General features: G+C 38.8%; 1 protein-coding gene across 2 annotated transcripts in view; it reads right to left on the bottom strand.

Annotated features, from left to right (window-relative positions):
* CDK19 (cyclin dependent kinase 19) overlaps positions 1-24,625 on the bottom strand; it is a 133,130-nt gene that overhangs the window by 20,496 nt on the left and 88,009 nt on the right. For both annotated transcript variants that reach the window (XM_056342833.1, XM_056342832.1), the window contains 2 exons: positions 18,929-18,986; positions 17,383-17,514 (listed from right to left, as the gene is read on the bottom strand). In XM_056342833.1, coding sequence (XP_056198808.1) covers positions 17,383-17,514; positions 18,929-18,986 — 190 coding nt within the window. The remainder of the gene's footprint in view (positions 1-17,382; positions 17,515-18,928; positions 18,987-24,625) is intronic.

Here is a 24,625-nt window from a genome sequence, read left to right as displayed (position 1 = left end):
GTGGACAAGAACATTAGTGTCATTTGCAGGAGAAGAAATGTCTAGATTACATGTATTTGTTCCAGTTACTACTATCACCACCCATCTTAGTGTTCTGTACGATCCAACGCTTTATTATGCATCTTAAAACGAAAGTATGAAATTGTCAGTGAGAAGAAGGTTACTAGCAGAAATCTGCAAAAAGATGTTGAGATCATATGAATACTGAGCATAGATTGCTAAATACAAGAGTGTAGAGACTTGCTTAGTAGTTGAGGTTAAACTAGATGACCCTGGAAAACCTTTTAGATTTTACCATATTTAATAGCATAACTATAGAAAACAATTTAGCCTGAATTTATAGGTCTACTAGATAAAAAAACCCAAACAACAAACCTAACTAGAGTTCGGTTTATTAGATTCAGACTAAAGAGAACACCAAGCCAAGTCTCTTGTTTGTTGCAACTAACCTAAGACTCAAAACCCCACCTGCTGTCAACGGTGGTGTTTGGCCCATGCTGCCTGTGAGACACATGGTATCCTGAAAAGAAAAACACACTGCTCTCTATGTAGGGAATGAAAAAAGAGTGACCATACTCTCTTTGCCAAAACAGGTCAGTTCCATTTCCATCATGCTGCAGGTGTGGAGTTTGGGGTGTCCCAATTCATAAGCCTTTCTCCCTATTTACAGGGAAGTCTGATAACATTTCATTCATTGTTTTGACAGGGTATAACTTGCTCTCTGTGCATTACATCACTTTCTCAGGGTTCTATCTTCCTTTGATTTTCTTATTAGCTTACCTGCATGAAAACAAGATCTTTAGCTCTTGAGATTTTATCTGCTCAAGCAGCTAATGCAGCATATTAATCACAATCCCTGCCTGAGTAGTAGGCATAAATTATCTACTCCAGAATGGAAATTACTGATTATTTGAAGAAGAGGATCTTCATTTAACAGTATCTGTTCACTCATTTTCACTAGATAGAAAATTTTTTTGGAGACTGTTTACCTAGAGGCCAAAGGAGTTGCAGCCCTCTTGGTTTTCATGGCTTTCTGCAGTGCTCACTGCCCATCACACAGTGAGGGAGAGGCTGGGCTGCTGCTCATTATTCTATTCATCACTGCTCTACCCAGACTGACCTTTTCCTTTTAAAGAAAAAAATCTAGTATTCTTGTCGACAACAAAGCTGAACTGGGAAATCTCCCTGGTGTAACACAGCAAACTTCAGAACTCTGTTCCTCCATCAGCTGAAGTGTGAGAGAGCAGAGCCGCTGTGGCAACACACTCCCCCTTCCTGGCTCTGTGACTGACACCAAGAGCGCATTTTAAACCCCTTGAGGATTCAGAAAGACAGACATTGTACCAACTGGATATTACATCTGAATAAACTCCCAAGCTGGTGTTGATTTTCTATGGAGTGGCATTACTGGACAAGCCAAGTAAGAAAATACTTTAACTCTTATTAGTCATTATATTCTCTAATAGTTCACAGTGCTGGGGTTCAGCCCTTTAGGTTTCTTGCCAGATACTCATCAGCTTCAAAGAACTAATACAAAGTAACCCAAAATATGTAGTACAGAAAAATTGAAGCTTTATTTTCTGTAAGTGAAGATTAAACAGCTGGAAAAGGCCTCACAACCACACAGCTCAAGCAAGTCAGGGTCTTCCCTTTGTGAAACTTGTATGGAACCTGATCTTGAATGCATCCTTGGCACATACTGAAACCATTCTCAGTTAATAATTTTTGGCCAGGTTTGGCTGGGCCCTTTTCTTTAAAATAACATTCATAATTTACAGTAAGTATTTACCACATGTGGCATTTTTCTAGCAGGGACGCCTCATTAAATTCTGGCAAGTTTAAAAACTTCATCAATACAAGCAGTCTGAAAAGGTATTTATCTCCCACATTGTCCATATTAGTCAAGAAAATACAAACTTCAGCTCTAACTATGGAAAAGATTTATCAATAATTGGCAATTTCCCTATCCAGTGCCATTTCGTATGTCTCCAGTTTGTGGTCATTAAAAAAAGATTAATGGTTACGTACTCCAAATCTATTCCAAATAAGATGTGCTACCCCTCAGAAGTGGGCATTTACAGGTGCAAAGCTTAAAACAAATAAGCAGTATTTTTCAAGTACAGTGCATTATTAGTCGAGTGCACATCATTTACCTCTAGCACAAGAGAATCTTCTTATAATGCTCTATAACAATTTCATTATAAATAAATTTCCTTTTTAAAGGCAACCACCAAAAATTAGTGGCAAAAAATATCCAACAGTTGGTTCTCTGCTCCCCCCTCTACTAGTGATCAAAGAGGGCAAGTTGTCTCATTGCTCCCAAGTCAAAGCTAAACTACAGAGAGTATCCACTTTAACCTGTTATGTCCCAGACCCACTGAAAACTGGGACACATAGGTCCTACAAAGTTGCACTAGATACCGTTTTCCCATCTGATGTCCTGGAAGAATCCCAATAAATTTACCAGGGTAACACAACCATTCCTGTAAGGATGGCTCTGTTTCCTACAGTCTCTTCTACTATCATTAGGTTTCAGGAATTATCTGTGGTAAAAGGTTTTTACTGTTTGTTTGGGGTTTTTTGTTGTTGTTATTGTTGGGTTGTTTGGGTTTTTTTTTTTACATTTCTGTTTGTTTTTACACTTTGCCCTCCAAGACTTCCAGACTGCCACTTTCCTCAAGTTCACACTGAACCTGAATGCAAGCTAGTTTTTCTCTCTGGCTCTGGAAAGAGGGGTGGGAGTGAGGCCTCCATAGCATACTCCTTTCCCCAGACTCCTCACCAAACAGCTTGCTCAGGTCCCATTCAAATCTATTCTCTACTAAGTATCCTTCCATTGTAACGATATTCTCAAGTTCCACGTGATTTTATAAAAGGAAAAAATGCCAGCCTTTCAAAGTACGTCACTTGTGGCCAGTAAACAGACTTTCTGCACGTATGCCTGAGTGCACAGATTATTTGAATATCTGAATGGCTGCCCATGTCCCAGTTTTAAAACCTGTGACTAATAGCTTTATAGGTCAGCTACTAAAGCTGAGAAAATCCTGCATGTCCCACTCTACTTCAGCACTGTACTCAAGGAGCCAGTACAAAAGGATGCTGACATAGCTGTTTTAATGACAGGGCTGATTAAGCAGAGAAATGCTCATGCCCTCTTTCCTGTCTCTAGCACAATAAACTAATTTCTGCATTTCTTTCAATATTTTGAAAACATTTTTTAAGGATATTATCACCATTTAAGACAGTAAGACAATGTATTGAGCAATACTCGATTCTCAAAATGAAACATCTTTTCCTATGCATATTAACTAAAATGTTTCATGAACACAGGACAGAGTCCAAGATTGAATACTAAATGGCTCTTAACGATATCCAAGAAAAGAAATACATCAACAAATGCTTAGTCTCATGTAATTCTTTAATAAGATTCTGTTAAAGTAACTCAGTCAAGAATTGGAAAATATCTATTTTGCTGCAATCAATCTGAGGAATTCACCATTAGTGAGGTTTGGTTTAGTAGTATCAGTACTTCAAACCAACCTGCCTTTTTGTTTGTTTGTTTTGAACACAAAGTCGATTCTAGGACACATCTGAACGCTGGTAAAAAGTGAAGAGCGGAGGGAGACACCAGAATACAGTTTCTCTACATCCACCAAGGACTAAAGCAACAGCCAGGGTGACCAAAAGCTAGTTAGCAAGGCCTTAGTCCAAACAAGGCAATCCAGGACACCTGTAAGAGCTAAAACATTTAAGATTCACCAAAACTTTCCAGTCAAGGCAAGGACAACAAATACATCAACATATTGAAAACCTGAAAGGGGGCTGTGAAGGCAAATGTTTCTAATTATTTCAAATAAATATTAACTGGTCTAATGAAAAGGTGTGATACATTAAAAAAAGATCTTGCATCTGTTATGCTGAGCACAGCAGCAGGTTCTAAACTTACCTGGAATCTGTACACACAGCCAACTAGGAGCACAGAGATAATGTCAAAAAAAGTTTATTAATTTTTACACTGTTTTAAATACCTAGAGATTAGGTTTAAGAGAAAAATATACCTCTAAAGGGAAAATTCTCATTTATTCGGTCTGATGAGGTGTACAGAACATACCCGTTACATACTTGTTGCTATCACAGACACAAGGGAAAGATCCTCCCATTCATACACTAAGGTCTCGATTTTTATATGCTTCATTTAAACTTTAGTCAGCCTTGCTGCTTTTGGCTGGAATAAATTTTCTTCACAGTAGCTAGTATGGGGCTGTGTTTTGGATTTGTGCTGGAAACAGTGTTGGCTGTTACAGGGATATTTTAGTTATTGCTGAGCATGACACAGAGCCAAGGCCTTTTCTGCCTCTCACCCCACCCCACCCCACCCGTGAGGGGGCTGGGGGGGCACAAGAAGCTGGGAGGGGACACAGCCAGGACAGCCGAATCCAGCTGACCAAAGGGATACTCCATGCCATGTGACATCATGTCAGCACAAAGCTGGGGGAAGAAGGGGGAGACTTTCAGAGCGATGGCGTTTGTCTTCCCAAGTAACCGTTATGCGTGATGGAGCCCTGCTGTCCTGGAGATGGCTGCACGCCTGCCTGCCCATGGGAAGTGATGAAGGAATTCCTTGTTTTGCTTTGCTAGCGTGCACAGCATTTGCTTTATGCATTAAACTGTCATTATCTCAACCCACAAGTTGGCTCACTTTTACTCTTCTGATTCTCTCCCCCATCCCAGCAGGGGGGAGTGAGCAAGCAAGCAGCTGTGTGGGGCTTAGCTGCTGGCCAGGGTTAAACCACGACATCAGTAAAACAGGAGGTTGAGGAAGAAGTGGTTACTAGCCTTTTAAATTTGACACCTTCTAGGGAGAACTGAGAATGGGGTCAAACATTTACATGTGACAGGCTTTTCAAGGGGAAGCAAAAAATGGTGTCATTAGGCTAAAGGTCAGAAATTCGCTATCACTCATTGCTAACTTAGGTGACGTTTACTGATCTTTAACAAACAGCATCTCAACAGAACTTGACTGAAGAACAGAAGTGTATGCTGTAAAGCCAAAGATGACTCCTCTGCAGACAGACAGAATACCTCTCAGGATACACTCACAGCCAGCCAAATGTGTATCTAAGAACAATGCTTTATTTCAAGAGTGTGTAATCTCAATACAGAGTCAAGAGAATTCAAAACTTTTAAAGGCAAAACCGTATTAATTCAAAGTAGTCATGAAATCTATTATCCTCACTTTTTTTAACAGTATGGCTCCATACTAGCTTTTTAAACTAAGGTGCCCTCTTCTCATGTTTGTACTAAGAACTAAATTAATTTCAATTAATACAACCTTTAAAATTTTGAAGCATCTTGACTGAAATTCTGAGTTCACTGAAATCAACTGTAATTTTCTACAGGGCTTTAGTGGGCCAGGATTTCTCCATTCTCCCTAAAGAGTTATTTTAGGTTGTCAAAATAATTATTTTCTATTTAAACTCCTATCCCTCAGCATACCATCATTAAATGAAGATCCTGGATCATATGATTTCAAATTTCTGCTGTGCATTAGACACATTATCTAGCTTGCAACAATACAGTTCAATTACTACGGTAAGGTTGACAACACAGGTACAATAGATTTAATACTGGGAGAGGCAACAGGACCAGAGGCCCTAAGTAGTCCTCTCATGCAGCAAAAATCCAACTGCAAATGAAGAAATCCTGTTGAAGAACTTAAATCTTTAATTTACAGAACTTAATATGCAAGAATTTGGAAATTCCAGGTTTACGGTTCTATACGCAACCTTGTATTTAACTTATGCAGCCTACGTACTGAAGAAAACAGGAACCTCATGGCAGGGAAAATGCCATCCTATTAACAACTGTACCACAGAGCATGAGAATTCAACTGTTCCCAACATCCATAGCTTGAGAATTAAACTTTTACCAAAATTACACTGCTTTTGTAACGATTTTCAGTGCCTGCCCTCCCAAATACTCCTCCCCCATCCCAAATCCTAGATACCACATTTTCATCAGCAATTTTTTAACTCTTCACTAACCAAGACTACTACTGTATAAACTACAGACTAACCACAGTAGCTAGCAGTTGAGCAGCTAACATCCTTGCGAGCCAGCACAGAGTGGTGCTTGTATGAATGCAGAATAGATTGATGGTTGCATCTTCTTTTTTCTCTTCTCAGTTCTTCTTCCAGAAGCTGGGGTGGACTCCAGCCTCAGGTGACATAGCTTCAGGGCAGGGAATTAGGTCACTGAGACAACTGCTGAGTTCTGGCAAGGAAAGCATGTTACAGCCTTGTTTTCTCCCTAATCCTAAACCCTCAGATACATCAGAGACTGCAGAGGGCTAATATTTTTATGCCAATGCCAGTATCTCCAAGACGTAGTAAAGAATGTACTGCTGCTTTTGTTCCAGCTACAGCAGTGCTTACGCCTCAGAAGGTCCAAGAGATACTGTGATGGGCTGCCAAAGTATTTTTCACCAGAACAAAAGTGGAAAGAAAAAAATGTTCATTCAGTGACAACTCATCAGAAGTACAAGGAATGTAATGAGTGACACAAAAGGCAGCTTTGTCGCCTCAGGGCTACTTTCCCCTACCAAATATCAAACAACTGCAGCAAGTAAAGGAAATATGAAAGCTTCTCATCGCAAAGGTCACAAGTCTCTTTTATACAGCAAAGTATTAGCAGGTCTAATACTGAACTTGTTATCCTTTCCTCCTGTAATGATGAAAGAACGGAGAACAGGCAAGATATGCTGCTGTTTGGTAAAACAGCATTTACAAAGCTTTTCAGGAACATCCATAGCTTTGCATTTGCAATTTATCATATGGAATAAAATAAATAAAATAAAATAAAAAGACTGACAGTATCATCTGATCATAGGACTGGAAAGCCAGGAACTCATGATTCCTAACTATAGTGCTTTAGCATTGACTTCCCTGCCCTGCTCCTCCATTTTTTTCCCCATTTTATTCCATCACTGCAGGTAAGTGTCCAATATCTATATTGTACAAATAGCACAGCAAATTAGCAAATTATTGCCATTTTCTCTGCTCTTCTGAGCTGTAGCGAATGAGAAAATAGTAGTACATATTCTTTGAAAGCAAAATACACTTTTTTTCTGATTAAATGCAGACTATATTAACAAGAGTGGAGCTCTTGGAGGTTAACTCCATGCTAAATGAACAGGGACAGTGAGTTTATAATCTGTTGTGTGCTCTCAGTTGGCTTGTGTCATTAGCTATTGCAATTTTTTACTAGGTCCAACATGTAAACACCTTCAAAAGGTAACATTAGGTGAGCAAAAGACCTGCTATCTGGTAGACGGAGTTTTAACATGAAACACATGAAAAGCACTTTCCTGGTCTGTTCCACTTCACAAGCCATGACAGTCTTTTCTGGGAGTTATTAAAGCTTTTGATGTCTACCTTATTTCAGTCAACAGCGAGGGATGCACATGAAGAAATCTTGCCTTTAAGATAGCACAGAGAAGCTTATTTGTTCTTCTAAACAGACTGCTTTACTTTACAATATCTTAACATTTCTGTTACTAAGGGGTTCAGCCTTACACCTCTTTCTAATAAGGCACTGACAATAACTCTGATATAATTGTGATTCCATTGGATAAGCAACAAAATAACCTGCTGTGAAATGCAATTCTGATGTCAGTCACAGCTATTCCTAAGAAGTCTGCTTGTGAAGCAATCCCACCTGTCCTGAGAACAAGTCATTCTACTCAATCAGTGCTGTAGTGTTGAAAGTTTCAGTTGATATTGCTGAAATAATTGTGCCTGAAGATCAAACTGACAGATTAGCTAAAAAAATAAATAAATTAAAAAAAAAATTCCTCTGCACCATAAGTATGCATCTCGTTATGATATTAGGTACTTGGTTTCCAGCCAAATCAACTTCTGTGAGTGAACTTTTCATATACGGTAGTAAACAGAGCACATTAAAAGCCTTCACTACTGCACTAATTAGCTAGGGTAAAATGCTTGTGGAACCAGATTTTACAACAGACAACCTTTTGGATCTTTAAATGGCAATCTTATGTTTCATTTAAGAAAGCCTTTAGTCCATTGTTTTGTAAAGGAAGCCTTAAAAAATGGAATATCTCTGTGATGCAAGTTCAACCCTGCACCAACCCATTCACCTGCTCATATATAAAAGGAACAACATATTTGCAGTACGTTCTAAAGAATCACAATATATTCCAACCGACACGTACAGAATGGAACTGAGTATGAAGAGTAAGTGGGCAAAATGCATCTCCTAACCTTCTCCAAATGCTGATTCTTGCTTTTCTCATGTCATCACTCATGTTCCATTTCCACATTATAATCCATTATTTGCTCTGGGCTATGCCAGACATCACAAGAACTACTCCCCTAACTTTTTTTTAACTGAGCTCACAGTGTAGGTTGCTTAGAGTGGTTAGAGAATCAGTCCTGCTCCTGCAAAGCTCATCTGACTGGTAAAGGGCAAAGCCAGTGAGATACTAGGGAAGGAAAAGCTTGCTCATATAAGAGGCCCTATGGTTACTAACAGTTGGGAAGAACATGAAGCTGATACTCTGAGGGAAAAATAATTAGAAGGAAGAAGACATGGAAATGAGACTATTACCATCAGGGAGGGTTTTTTTGGCCCACAAATAACTGATTATTTTTGATGTACACAGGACTAAGCATAGACAGACTTTTGAAGGCATCTCTCACTCCAAAGTTGTTTTTAATCACAAATTACTGTAGAGGATATTCTGCCTTCTAAGTATTTTTATGTTATATTTTCCTGCTCTAAAATAATCCACATACAGTTAAGTCACAGTAAACATCACGCAATAGTAAATCTGGCAAAATACTGAATAAAAAGGTAAAAGCACCTGGTTCTTTCCTATGTTTTGCAAGAGGAAAGAACCATAAACATATGAAGAAGTATTGGGTGACCACAGGCAGAAGTTTACAGGTTAATTTACAGAGCAATCTAAATAAGAACAATCAGCAGATTCTAGTTGTGATTGATGATTCAGTGGGTTTTGTTTTCCATTTCTTTACTTTTTTTAACGTCCAGAATGTTTGTATTTCTCAAGCTAACTGCAGATTCTACGTGACATCCCAGGTTTTCAGACAAATAATCAATTCACTGAGTTAAAAATAATTGATAAAACACTTGTATGGGAGCTCCTTGTTATCATTGACTGATTTTATCTTCAGGACAATACCATTAAGTAGCATCCCTACTTTATCAATAACGAAACCACATGTGAGATGGATTAAATAACATGCTGTAGGCCACATACAACACCTGGGACTGAATCAGTACTTAAATCCGAGTCTCCTGAGACCCAGCTTACTGTCCTAAGAGATGAAACTTTACTGTCTGCCCCACATTAGAGTACCTCCATTAGTTTTACAACAGCAGAGACAGATCTAACCCACTGCCCTGTTCTCGTTCTGACTATTAAGCTAGTATGCATTCACACCTCTTAGGCACTTCAGAATTTACAGTGGCCTTCCCATATACTAGCTAATTTCCAGGCATCAAACATACTTGAGAAGCAAGAGTGACACAGCCATTAGAAGGCAGCAGGAACTAGTGTGCTAGATCTCAAAACAGTTAACGTGTCAGCATGTAACAATCCTGCAGACAACAGGCCTCGAGCTGCTGTTAGCATCTCAAACTTCCCAAAATACTTACTAATGTAGCTTTAAAATGTTCTATTTAAGTGACTTAATACTCCTTTCTATAACTTTATAATTCCTAGCTGACTGTAGTTATACAAGATTGTGGACTGTAGCAAATGCCTTTTTTTTTTTTAAAATATATAAACCACCCACCACTTGTATAGTATTTTAGAGATCACTGTCAAGCAATAGGAAAAACAGCAGTAAATCATGCAGCACCTGCAATAACTAGATAAGAGAGCAACAACTAATCTTTGGTATTAAAGTATTTTGCCTCTCAGAAAAAGCATGAGAACAACTGTGATAATCAACATAAAGTTTACCACATGCCAAAACAAGTTTACCACAAAATATCATCTGAATCCAATTACTTCCCATGTCATAGAACATTGCCCAGGGCACGAACAAGGCTCCTTTCCTGGTGTAGCCTGAGTTTTTCTTTTCAGAGCACATAAATGAGTATTTTTCAAACTCCTCTACATTTCTCTTCTAATTTTTCCGCACTCCCTTCCTCCCAAATCATAACCTCTCACAAACAGGAATGTGGATCCTTGAGCAGCAAACAGAAGCTGACTGACTATAGATTTGCTCCTCCTAATTCTCTCGCATGGATGTTTAAAAGCTGTCCCCATACTCCCATGGCTCCACAAACCACAGGTGGGAACCTCCTCTGTGCATTTTTGCTGAAGACTTTTCAGTCTTCTGGCTGGCCCCATTTGTAATTTCTGGTTTACCATATCTTCCAGATAGGTCTTATTTTTTGCCTCCTTCCCCCCAGCACTCCCAGAACAAGAGACAAGAAGAGCTTTAGGCATCGGTCCAAGATTTCCAGAGGCCCCACAGCGCAGCCAGTGTGCCAACAATCTGTGCGCGCACAGTAATGACATCTGATGCACTCGGAACGTGTGGGACTTGCTGCAGAGGCAATATGGAACACATATGCACATATTTCCATCCTAAATCCTACCTAATACACCCCAGATATTTCCCCCTCTCTTTTTTTCATGCCTGAAGTCCAATGGAGTTGTTGGAACTCTGATGGATCCCAGCATTCATTATAAATTAATTTCCTCTGATACACCTAGTATTTTCCTGTGACATTTGCTTTCAAAGGCATTTTAATATCTGCTTATACCTTTCACACGTTTTCAGCTTCCACAACCACATGCTAGTCTGGAAATAGAATGAGGAGACAGCGCACTGCCCAAGCTTTGAATTACAGTTTCTCTGTACCTAAAACTTGTTCGTGCTGGTAAATGCAGTTGCCACATGGCCATTTCTGACATTCGCTGACTATAATCTAGACAAGTGAGGAAAGGTAACTAAGCAATAGCAATTCCTCAGGTTCTCGGATTTATTTTTCCACAATAAATAATCGCATCCTTTTGCAGTGCAGGACAGTGTTTTAGCCTGGTGGTTGAATGATCATTCTGCAGAACTCTCTTGCCAACAAAATCCAAATCCTCTAAAATACTATAAGCCATCTGATAGTACTTATCTAATATAATATTTCTTTAATTAAGGCAAGTGGTAGAGAGAGGTAAGATAACATGTTCTTATTTGATAGCACTGCTAACTATACAAGCTGCAACTTGATAAAAATGCCTTAATCATACTATTTTCTTGATACTACGCTAAAAGATGCCCCAGAATGAATCATAGCAGACTGCCATGTTTTCTTAAAAAACTATGATGAAAAAGAGTTCCTACAACTTACTTACTAGAATATTCTTTTCTATTTTGATGTTCCCAGAGTGGAAAAAAAAAAAATCTAATTAATGTCTCCTTTCAAGCTGAAGGCCTGCTTACCTTTTCCTCCATTTTACAGCAGTCATTTCCTTTACTTTCCTTAAAATTACAGTGCAGGAGGCTTTGCCCATAAATGCAAGCAGCACTGTACCTTGCCACTTACTTCAACCTTGTTTCTTCAGGTTGTTAGAAAAACAACCTAAACTACCTGTCAGATAGTTGGGTCTTTAGGTTGCTGTTAGAAAACAGCATTTTCTGTTGTTCAGTAACTCTACAAACTCAGTGATTTTATTAACATTTCCATGATTGCAAGCACTTCACATTTTTGCAGTTACTTGGTTTCACCTGAAGCTTGTTCAGGATACTTTTAGTTGTACGTTTTAATTCTTTGCTAGAGTATTTAGGATCTGATGAACACAGGGAAACAGATTCTGTTTTTAAATTATGGTGCTGGAAATGCAGACCAACTTCCACAGGCTACAATGAATTTAGTACAGGTTTATATTGTAGTAACAGAATAGAGAGTGGCCTTTGGCTTCTACAAAACCATCTTCCCAACGTGTATTCATCTGGTAAGTTAGTTGCTTGTAACTATGGTAGCAGATTGTATAGAAAACTTTATTAACAAGTAGGGCTTAGATTATAAATGTTCACAGTTAAAGAAACTAAATATTATTTCCCAATAATATTTGGGAAACCCTAACATGAGCTTTTTACTATTATTTTAACATGCAGAAAGCAAAAGCTGTTTCTGTTTTGCAGCAACAGTGTTTTTCTGACTCTTGTATTTCCTTAAAACATGATGTTATATACATGATGAACTTGTATATACTTGTTCTGCAAGCAAATACATGAAATGTAGAAAATTTCATTAGTCAAATTAAACGAAAGGGGGAAATGTCACTGAAAAACCACCTCTAAAATAATAAAATATGCTTATATATTCCTTTGTGTAATACATAGTTCTTTCTAAACAGACTGTATTTAGTCCAATTTTTCCCCAAACTTAATCCCACCAACTGTAACTAAAACCAGGTCCAGAAAACACAGACAAAAATCCTGAATGATACAAAAGTAAAATCCTAATTTAACTCTTGATCATGTATGAGAATTATTTCCACTTAAGCAAGCATACCTAAAGGCTTCACTGCAAGAGCAAAAACAAATTGGACACTATACTAGACAGTGCCCAGAATATTATGAATACATAGCTAATAACTAAACTTGTATGTGAAGATAAGATAAGGAAGAGAGTATGAAATACTGAATACAGAAAAAAATACTTAAAGTCAAGACTAAGCCAGTAAAAACCTAAGCAAACATTTGAATTATGTAGCAATCATTGGACAATATTCAGCATGTTGCAGTGGAGAACTGATGACAATGCATTCCTAGTAAATTCAAACAAAAATCTCTCTCACAATGAAAAAATTGGAAACAAATAGACTAAAGCTGGCATGACATGCTTTTAGCTTGATTTTATTGCTATTTACTAATTACACAAAATTATATATCACATAAAAGGCATAAGAAAATAACTATGGAAAATAAGCAGTTACAACAAATAACCTGTCATTTCCTTTTTCATAAATTGCTATATGCAATTATATGCATATATTGCAATATATACAATTGCTATATTCACCTTTCTAAATTATTATTTCCAACTGAAGAGCAGTTAAATGAAAATCTTATATAATTTAAGAGTTTTATTAATAAAAGTGATATGTTAGGGCTCCTGAGAATTATGTGATATTAAGAGATGTTAAAATTATATTTCTTGCACAGAGATCCAAGAGAGTTTTAAGAGTTGCATCCTTTGCCAAAAACATTAGCATTCAAGTTAAAGTCTCACTAGCGTGCTTTGCTCATTAAGATTGCCTTTTTTTAAGTGCACATAATACTAGAAGCAAAACACAAGTCTGGACTCATAAATTGCATGAACATCACTGCTGTCATTCTGTTACCCACTTCTTCCCTTTGCCTTAAAGCTGCACATAGATCACCTCCATGTACCTTTATTCTTTTATCTTCCCTTCAGTCACATGCTGCTTTAATCCTTTAGTCAGCCTACAAATCTCACCTTGCAACTTTTTTTGTTTTCATTTCCATATCTTTTACTTTGTTGCTTAAACTGTTTTGAGTGCCCTCAGCACTCACCCTGCACACCAGGTACTTACTACATGACCCATTCATGCCCCTCCTGGGGATTCACTGGTAAGTGTCTGATAGGAGAAATAAAAGCCTCAGAAATAATAAACTGCAAGCAAAACCAGATCTCTCTGAAGTAGCATCATCCTCTGAAGTTTCACAGGGACTCCTTGTCTGTGTTTTAGTATAGACTACAGATCCCTCAGGGCAAGAACCAAGTAATTTATGACATAATTAAGAAAAACAACAGCATTATACTAATTCACTCTTCAAAAAGATATCCTGAGATAACGGTATATTATCACTCACCTACATCTGCAAACAATATGCTATCTATCAAAAACAGGTAACTGTCACGTAAGGTAACTCCCAGTACCACACATGCAGGTCACTCAGCTGGTCCATTCACATCAGTGTTTCACAAAATCAACACAGTCAGGGCAGTCTAAGCATTTAATTTACAGGCGTTTAAGGTGATCCTCTTGGTATGTTCTTGAAACACTTCCAGTAACTCTTTTCACCCACTACAGGCTACAGCAGGCAGAGACTGTAGGAGTCAGCAGCCCGGCTTACACGGTGACAGATCTGCAAAGCAGGCTCTAAGAGTCTCCTTCAGACAGTGTGGGACTGTGCCACAGCGATGCAGGGGGCACGACAAAACTCCATCCCCAGCACCCACCGGAGAGGACACCCTGAGAAATCAGAGGCCTCAACGAAGAGAGCTCCACAGGGAGGGACTGCCACCCAGGACTCAATCTGCAGGGTGACACTGGCTCACAGTGGGAGACAGTGCCCCAAACAGCGAGCCACCAGCAAAAGGAGCTGTGGCAGGAGGCGAACAGGCTCTGTAGCACCCCAGAGCACAAACAGGACACAAACGGGGTTGCCTCAGGGACCTTGCAAAGATTTCTGGAGGACACTGAGGTAAATTTCTTCATGCAGATACTACATGTGTCATCTCAGATCTGCTACTCAGGAAGAAGGAAGATCTGGCTGGGGATATGATAATCAATGGCAGCCTTGGCTGTAACAACCATGAAGAGGTGGAGTAGTGAAGGCAAGCGGCAGAATACAGGCCTCAGGTTTCAGGAAAAACTGGCTGGATCATCAGGGTCCGAGGACGGTGGTAACTGGAAGCTGAGTACAAGTCAAGCACCACAGAGGCCTATGAGACCTTTCCGGTATCTTTACCAATGCCAAGGAGAAGGAGATGGAACATGCCCCTGCCAAGCTGTGGATGAGGGAAAACTGGGGAAACTGTAGAGCTGCCATTCAGAGGGAACTAGACAGTCAGAAGGAACAGGCCACAGGAAACCCATGAAATTCAGTGAGGACAAATATGAAGTCCAGCACCCATGATGAACTAACCTCCTGCAGTAGTTGAGGTGGGGTACTGACTAGCTGGAGAATGTCTCTGCAGAAACAGATGGGGGTTTGGTGGACATCAGGGGAAACGCAAGCCACCAGCATACCCTGGTAGCGATGACTACTAACAGTATCAACAGGATGTATTGGTTCTATCGACAGCAGCACAGCCCGTAGACTGAAAAAAAAGTGATTACTCCCCTTTACTCAGCACCTGTTGGACCACATTTGGGCCACTTTGGGGACCTAAATACAAGACAGACTTTGACAACCTGGAGTAAGTTCATTCAAGAGCCCCCAAGATGGCCAGAGGCTGGAGAACCTGCTCTGGGAGAGCTGTCTGAGGCACATATGCTTGTTCAGATTGAAGAGGAATCTATAAGCAGCACTCCCAGTACTACAGAGAGGTGACAAAAGATGATGGAGCCAGACTCTTTACAGTGGTATGTGACAGGAGAATGATAGATTAAAAGTATAAACTGAAACAAGAATTTCTGACTAGGTATAAGGAAAAAATTCTTCACTATGAGGATGACTTAGCACTGGAGCAGGTCATCCAGAGAGGATATGGAATCTTTGTTCTTAGAGGTTTCCAAAGACCTGGCCGGACACATCCCTCAGCATATCCCGTCTGAATTCAGAGTGGACCATGCTTTGAACAGGCAGATGGATAAGAGGCCTCCTAAGGTCCCTTTCAACCCAGTTGAATCTATCATCAATTAGTATTTTACTTTGGACCAGGAGTTTGCTTTTGAAATGAATGATTGTTCACACCTATAACAATTAAAAGTGCGCTTAGAAATTATTTTGGGATGAAATTGAACCAAAAGGTGTGCACCAGCCACTCCTGAGCAGTAGTCCACTAGACCAGGTCAGAGTACGCCCAAAGTACTCCCCTTTCTCCAAAACACTGATAATGTGGATGCTAGCTACTCAGTACCTTTGTGCTTTACAGATACAGTTCTATTGTGTCACACTACTTGCTAATGTAGACACTGACATCTGAAGAGTTATGTTTTTCCATTTCAGCAGATGAATAGGAACACTGGCACATAAACCCCAACTTTTTGGCTTTTTGATGTTGACAAACTTTGTCCAAGGATAGAAATGCAAGTTACCTGCTGGAAAGACTGAACATATATATCCTCACTAGAGCTATGCAGAAGTCTTTTTGCCCTTGTTAACAGTTCCTGCACATTCAAGGCAAGATCAAAAAACCAAGCAGCATTTTGCCCAACTCTGGTCTTCCTGCACTGGAGGATTCCAAATGGGAGAGGAAAGCAATACAGAACTGTGAAGTGCAAGTCTACATCAAAGAAGTCAGCTGACAGTTCATAAATTTTTCAAACCTCTTGCTGTATATGTTTCATAAACAGGAGTTATTTCAAAAAGCTAGAGCAGAGGTCCTCAAACTACAGCCCGTGGGCCAGATACGGTCCCCCAGGGTCCTCAATCTGGCCCCCTGGTATTTACAGACACCCCCTCCCCGCCGGGGTTTGGGGGGAAACCAAGCAGCCGCAGATGACTGCCTGCCACTGCATCCCCGCCAGCCCCCTGGTTAAAATGTTTGAGGACCCCTGAGCTAGAGTGTGAGACAATTCAAAGTGTTGGTCCACCCAACAGAACATGAACCCAACTGACATGCTAGTATAACACGGTGTTTTGTAATTCTCTAAAGGCCTACATAGCATCTCCAAAAACTTCTGTAACAGGAAAATGCCTGCAACTGCCAAGCAAGCTACTTCTGTAAACATAAGAATGGTTTAACTCTGTTAGCAGAGGGACACCATTTCCTTTGCAGTTCTCTTCAATATATAACCTAATCAGGCAGACAGGATCTCTCCTGTGCATCTCAGTGTTGTTACCCTGTGAACAGCTAGGAGCCAAGGCTAATTGTGCTTATGGAACTTACTAAGGGGGAAGGAAGACAAGAGCCTGGCCACCAGCATTTCCTGAACATGGAGCTTCATAAGTTGTCAGGAGTGATCAATCTACAGATTGCACACAGCGCAGGAGACTGCCCTTCTCCTTATCAAGCCACATGCTTGATACAGGCATCTGGACATGAAGCACCCTCAAAGAATGCCACTTTAACAGCCATAGCTTTTTCCCTTTTGAAGGTTTACAAGATTACAAGATTACTGAGCCCGTATCAAAAAACCATATAAATTGATGCAAAGAATATTTTTGTTTTAAGAACAAAACAAACCCATATTTAAAATGTCTAACATTAACTCATACAAAAAAAAAAATAAAAGTACTGTCCTCAAAGCTTCAATCTGAATTAGTCTTTCATGGATTGGACCACACTCCACCTACTGCTACTTCAGGGAAAAAAACCCTAGCTGGTCAGTTGATCATCGTATCTATTGCAAGGCTACCCTCATTTACAAAACTTAAAGGTAAACCTGTTTCTTATGTAGGAACTTACCAATGGCCTTTGTATAATGTCTGGCTCCAAGCAACAGCTCTGGAGCTCTATACCAGAACGTCACCACAACTGGATCCAAGTCTGCCAATGGCTTCAAAGGTGAGTTGAACAATCTTGCAAAACCCATATCAGCTGGGGGAGGAGGGGAAGAAGAAAAGAACATTTAGAACCTTAATACAAATCAGAATTTAACAGTATTGCCAAAAAGCAATTACAACAAAAGCTCAAAAATGTTAAAACTTAGAAATCAAGGTTTCTAAGAAAGCAACAAGTTATTTGTAACAATATAGGGCCAAATTTATCTATAGGCTAAATTCTATTTACTTCATTCATAAGACTATGAAGTTTGATGTTTGACTTTACATGCTTTCATCATAGTATTATAAAACTTTACATAACGGATGTCTGTTTATTTAAATAGAACTGTAACAGAAACTTGGTTAACTGAAGTCAATGGTTTAAGGTCTCTAATGTACATTTTCTCTCTTATTTTTGCGTATGTTTACAAAACTGTGAGCCCTTGTGACTGCTATGTATTTACCCAAAGAGCAAAACCAAAACAACTGCAGTGTAGATTGCTTTGCACTATTTTTCAGGGTATGCTTCCTACTTGATTTGGAGGAATGAACTCCAGAATCAGGAAGAAGTTTTTAACTAGGAATTAATGAAACCAGTGAGTGCACACTGTTACAGAGGTGTATTTTAAACGTAAGCATTCATTTTACAGAACTCAAAAATTCTCACTAGAAACAACCTGGTAAGTAACATTAAGAAATGCTAGATGGGAAAGCACAAAATTTGGGTGTATACCCAAACCCACACATTTTAAACCAAGTCTGAAATGTCATCTTTTACACAAATTCACCTAAATCTTTCTGCTTCCAAAGTTGTGAAATGCCAAGTATAATTTTCTTGCAGTTACCCATACCAATACAAGCAAATGAATCAAAATTAGCTGAACATTAGCAAGTAGAACAAAAGTTGATGAATAGCAAAGAGGTACCAGTGTATTACTTCTTTCTTGATGATTGCCACATGCTTTATTAAAAAAAATTATATCCACATGACTAAGGCTTACGATCTGCACAGGTAATCAGATTTTGGATAAAGACTATCACAGTTAGATGTATTTCTCACCTTGATGCTGAATAATACCCTTTTGCACAGCAAACCTTTTGACTTCTACAAACATATGCATTGATGTTATTTATATGAAAATAATTAAGAACAAATACAATTTATAAGTAACAATGTTACATTAAATCATGATAGTGGAAGTCAAGAGAACTGTGGGCACTGTTCTATGTTCTTACTAGGTTCTTACAGATGCTTTTATCTCACTAAATATCCTCAGCAAGCTTTATAAATATCTACCGTCTGGAATTTCTTATACTTTTAAGCTCAGTGAATGAGATTTAAAATCGAACTAGATGTTCTGCATACATACACTCAAAAGAATAATGAAATTTGTTTCTATCTTACAACAAAGATACAATTTTTTAAGTAATTCCTTAGCTGTGGAATGAAATTTTCTCAAGATGTTTACCTATTTTGACTCTTCCTCTTTCAGGACCTTCACCCATTACCAGAATGTTTGCTGGTTTCTGGAAAACAAAAAGCAGAATCTTTAGCTGAACAACCTTTGATGATTATCTTCAAGAATAATAAAATTATGTACCTTTATTTTATAATGAAAACATTTCTATAAATACCCTTAGAAGTCTAAAATTACCATACCTTTACGTTTCACTGCCATTTAGTTTTTATCCTTAAATACCAATTTCACAATTAGAAAAATAGTACTTTGACATTTCACAATAAGCAACATAATCTTCAATTAAATTTGCGTTTCCATTTTTACCAGAATGATCATGTTCATTGGTGAGATTTTCTTCTACAGGAAAATTTTACAGCAGGCTAATGTTTATGCTACATATCAATAATCTGGCAAGAACTACCATTTACTAGTATAACTTACCGAAAATTATGCCAAAACTTGGTATTCAAATGCATGGATGAGAGTTGCTTCTGTTCTCATCATACATAACTATGTTTTTAGAGCTGTGCTTGGTTTTAATGTATGAATGATAAAAATCACATTAGCAAAACCATTTTTTTCCAAAAAGTAAGTTGATTTCATGCTATGAGAATTCACTCAGACTGCTACATCCACAAGCTTTTGACAGCGTAGACAGCAGCTTTACAAGTAGAACAAAACCTTTATAGGCATTTTATGCAATCTGCAGTTGTTCACAACCAGCTGCTTGTGAACACCATATAAAAATCTGCATGTGACATCACAGCAATTGTTTTGCAATTAGGATCTAGGTTCCCTGAGACATCAATAGTCACTCCTTGGAAACTTTTTCCCTATTGTGTTAACAGTTGTAAAAAAGTAAACAAGACTGAAAACATTAAGTGATTTCAATTAAGAGATGCATAACAAAGTTTCAAAGCAGGATTTTTGGAAGGTTCATCCAAACATTAATTATATTTAAAATCCCTAATAATGCCTGAAGAGGTCTGCTTAAGCAGGCTTTGTTCAAGAATCTGAAAGAGCCGTCCAGAAAGCCAACACCAGTATCTCAATTTCTCAGTTCCTAACACTTGCCACTGTTTACCTGAAATGAGACACTCAAACTAGGGTTACTAATGTGGCTCGAAAATACAAATTCTTAGCTTTTTTGAAAAAGCAAACCAACCCCCCCAAAAGCACTACTTCATCTATTCTTTCTTCTTCCCCCCAGGAAGCTGTTCTCCTTTCCCACCTCACCCACAGTACCAGACACTGCTTCTTCCTTGGCTCCAGCCACAGTCTCTCTTTCCAGATGCCATTGCCGCTTTTACTCCTCTTTTTATAATCTCAGGATAATTCTCAACACCATCCCTGACTTCTCATTTCCCAACATATTTCTGGAGCCCTCCAAGACGGAATATGCACTCCCTTCTTGGAGAACACAATAGCTATTTTAATTGTTCTTGAGTAAACACTCACCAGCAAATCTAGGAAAGATAAAGATGATGCTTGCTTTTAGCTAATACTCAGTGATAATTAAATCAACACCTCAAGGAAACGGGTCAAACTCTGCTTTTACATTTGCATATTACTCTGGACTGAACTGAATATTCTGGAGAACAATCTCTTTCTGCATATTCAGAAACCAGGGAGCAAGGAAAGCATGCAAGTTCACACTACATTTTACCTCTGCTAGATATCACATAGCTAAAATTGTCCCAACCAAGACAGAAATATTCCAGTTTCCTGGTTGGAATTCTTCCCCAAGCTCCTACCTAGCAACCTTGATTGACAGTTGAGTACGAACCAAAATACTTCAACAGACCTTTATATTCAGAATTGGATTTTAGGTACTATAAAATGCATTTATTTGTCAAGTGAAGAGAGCTGATAGAAATCAGTGCAGTAACTACTTTTTTAGGTTATTTTTTTCTACAGAAGAATTATGTTGTAAGAAATAAACTGTGTAACACCAGTAGATGTATTAAGATTAAATTTAAAATCTAAGCAGATACAAGAAGATTCTCAAAACATCTCCTAAGAGTCATATTTTATCTGTAATAATATAAGGTTCTTCAAGCAACAATTTCTTCATAGAAAAAGGACTATTTTATCTGCTGACATAAACCACAATATTCATAGAATAGTTCAGGTTAGAAAAGACCTCTGGAGATCAAGTCCACCCCCCCTGCTCAAAGCAGGGTCAGCTACAGCAGGTTGCTCAGGCCTGAGTCCAATTGGGTTTTCAGCATCTCCAGGGATGCAGACTCCACATCCTTTCTGCGAAACCTCTTCCAGTGTTTGACTGCTCTCACAGTAAAAAAAGGTTTCTTTGTACATTTAATTTATGCCCACTGCTTCTACAGCACTGAGAGGAGCCTGGCTCAGTTTTCTTTACTCCCACTTATGAGGTATGTATACACATTGGTATGATCCTGCCAGAGCTTTCTTGAGGATGAATGGTCCCAGCTCCCTCAGCCTCAGAAAGACACCCCAAAGCCCTATGCAACTCAGTGGCCCTGTACATACAGGGGATACACTAGGTAAGATTCTATGAAAGCAAGGGGCTTGTCCATTTATGGATTTTTAAGCCAGAACATTTTGAAGAGATGTTGTTCCATTTAACATTTAAATCTGTGTCAATATGTAATCCACTGAGGATCAGAACCCTGCTTAGGCAGCCAGCAGAGAAGCAAAGCATGCCAATTTATAAACTTACCAGATTTCATGTTCATTAGCTCTTGTAAATCTCTCTCTCTCTCTCAGGTAGGAGTCACAGGAGGGAGGGAGAAGGAAAGCAGAGAAGAAATAAAGTGGGAAACAATTGAAAATGTAGTCTTATTTCCAAAAGAGCAAGTGCTTCTCCTGAGGCACCACCACCAATGTGGAGATGACAGGCATTTCATGGATGGCACCCTGATGTCTGCAGGAGCCCCACTGATTTGTAGACCACTGTCTCAGTAACAGCTTGTGTCGTGGCAGCTTCTTGAGGTGAGAAGTCTTGGTTCAAACCAGTGCCTTAAGTCAGAAGGAGAACACATCTGAACTTCTTATTTCCCACATGAGCAAATTAACCACTTGGCTATCAGCTAATAAAAAGGTAAGAATTTTCCAAGTTCCTTATGCTAATTAGAGCTGTTCTGGTTAGGAAAGCATTTTCAACTGTATGTATGCTGAACCAGTCAAAGAGTAACACTAACCTGAGAGGACACATCTTTCTGAGATGAGACAAACTATATCCAGCTCCTGTCCCCATGAATTTTTATTTAATGAAAATAAACAGCCTCAGAGAGGCTTAAAACATAGGTCATGTGCTTTGCAGTAGTTTTATATAAATATGGCTTAAACACCGTAAAGTAAAACTCCTCGCCTCCCTAGAGTCTTCACGATACACAAGCCATGCTGAGAGCAACCCACCCCTCACGGAACAAGGGTGCTCGGCTAAACAAACAGCACCAAGGCAGAGTAGCAGAATTCAGGGGCTCAGGTATGGAGGAAAGGCTTTGTGTTATTTCAGAGGAATTAACTGGGCATCAGAGATCCTCAGGAAAGTAGGTAATGAATGTTTCCATCATGAGGTAGGAGAGAGGACTGCTGAAGGGAATGCAAACAACTTCCGCTTCTTAGAGAAGGAAGAATGTGTTAGTCTAATCTGTGGGTATATAGCAATTTAAGTATCAAAACATTTTACTCAGAGATGGTCACTTCACAGTCTGCTGTGGCACTACAGTCTAGTATAATACAGCCACTGGACAGCTGCAAACATCAGATTAAAAAGTGGGAAGTGGAGAAATTAAAAAGCACCATACCTCCATATGTTCAGGCTACATGTAAGTTATAAGCACCAGTCTAGTTCTCGAAACAAATCCTACTGCTATCCACGTGACGAAGAAAACTGTGTTTAGGCGGAAGAAAACATGAACGCCCAAGCAGCTAAGAAACCAAAACCTGACACATACTTAGAGTAAATCACATCTCTTTCCCAGATAACAGAATTTTACTCAAGAAAGTTTGAGAAGCCCTGCTTAAAATCATTAAATAACTCTTTAGTAAAAGCTGAGGTAACTTAACAAGGACTATACTTCTGAACCAGTTACATCCCAATTAATATCCCCTCCATTTTTCTCAAACTCTCCCCTTGCTGAGAACACAAAACACCAGCTGGGAAGCAAAGCGATGCTGCTGTGTCTCCACCTATCTAGTTGCTATAGAAACAACAGAAACAGTAAGAGTTAGGAGCCTCACATTTAAAATCAGCTATAAAAACGAACTGACAAATCCCTGCTGAGAAATGCAGTTGAGGTTTGACTGTCTAAAGAACACTTGCAGAAAGAGCAGGGTCAACAGCAACAAACAACTGGAGAAAAAAATGTGAAATACCTGCAAACAGGGATGCAGATGATGATAAATTAATTGGCTCTTTGCAAGTAATAAGCATGAATTTTAATATATTAAATACCCATATATTTGTATCCATATATAAATAGCCATAAATATACATAAATACATAGTATTTATTTTTCTACATCAGCAGGAGAGTGGGAATAAAGCAATTAACAGATCTGGGTGGGAGAGAAAAGACGTTGGGCTAAAAGGTATGTTTTCATAAATAATAGAAGGGTCACGAATGGGACTCATATGGACATCCATGTATCTTAATCAATATGCTTCCTATACAAATACTAAATAAATAAATAGATTAGAAGAAAGGTTAAAGGAAAAGAAACCATCTGTGGTCCTGAAAGCATAACGGGTCAAAACAGGAACAACAACTTAACAATAGACAGCAATATTTCAGTTGTAAAGTATAGCAGTGACAACTCTTAAGAGATGTGGTGCAGCATTACAGTCCTGTGAGAAAAGGTCCATGGGGACATACCACTTTCCATACACTATTCTTCATTGTTTATATCCACAAAATATGTGTTTCCCTTTTGGAATGTGTCACTGGACAAAGAATAATCTGAAATGATAGGCTTCTATTGTAAAAGAGATTGCATGTCTTCCAGATAAAAGCTCTCCCCACAATTTGGGGAGAAACTGGCTTGTGACGATGTCTTTTCAGGTCTCAATTATTTAAAAAAAAATAATTGTAAACAGCAAAATGTTGATACACAGATTCACTTTCATTTCAAAAGCCAAAACAACCACAGTTGTATTTCATCTTAGCTTTTAGCATGCTGCTCCACAAACGACAACGGTCCTAAGTGAGATGACAGCATCCCACACTGCAGGCACTACTCAGAAGACCACTGAGCCTTTAAGTTCAAGATTAAGAGGGAGCTGCAGACTGCCCACAGAAATATTGCAAACAAAGCTTTTGTTCTCATCTGCAAGGAAATGTAGGTACTTCCCTGACTTAAGCCAATGCTGTTCAAACCCAGACATTGCCTTCAGGTCAACACACCGGCACACCAGTACTAGCGCTTTTGATAACAACTCATCTAATTAATGCAGCATTTTAAAAAAGAAATTTCTTAAAAAAAATTTATTATGCACTGCAAACCTAAAACCCATTATCACTTCTATTTGAATTACTTCCATATATTGAAATACATATAGAAAAAATTGTTATCGCCACTTTCCTCTCCTTTTTTAGAAAATTGTTTGGTCAACATTTTTCTGATACTGAAGCACTAGACAAAAGTACACCATATAGAGTAAAATATCTTCCATCTGCTTCCCTTTACAAGCCTTACAGGCTACTAACTCATATTAGAATCACTG

Source organism: Falco biarmicus, chromosome 6 (assembly GCF_023638135.1).
Source record: "Falco biarmicus isolate bFalBia1 chromosome 6, bFalBia1.pri, whole genome shotgun sequence".
Classification (NCBI taxonomy): domain Eukaryota; kingdom Metazoa; phylum Chordata; class Aves; order Falconiformes; family Falconidae; genus Falco; species Falco biarmicus.
This window is presented reverse-complemented; position numbering and strand designations above follow the sequence as displayed.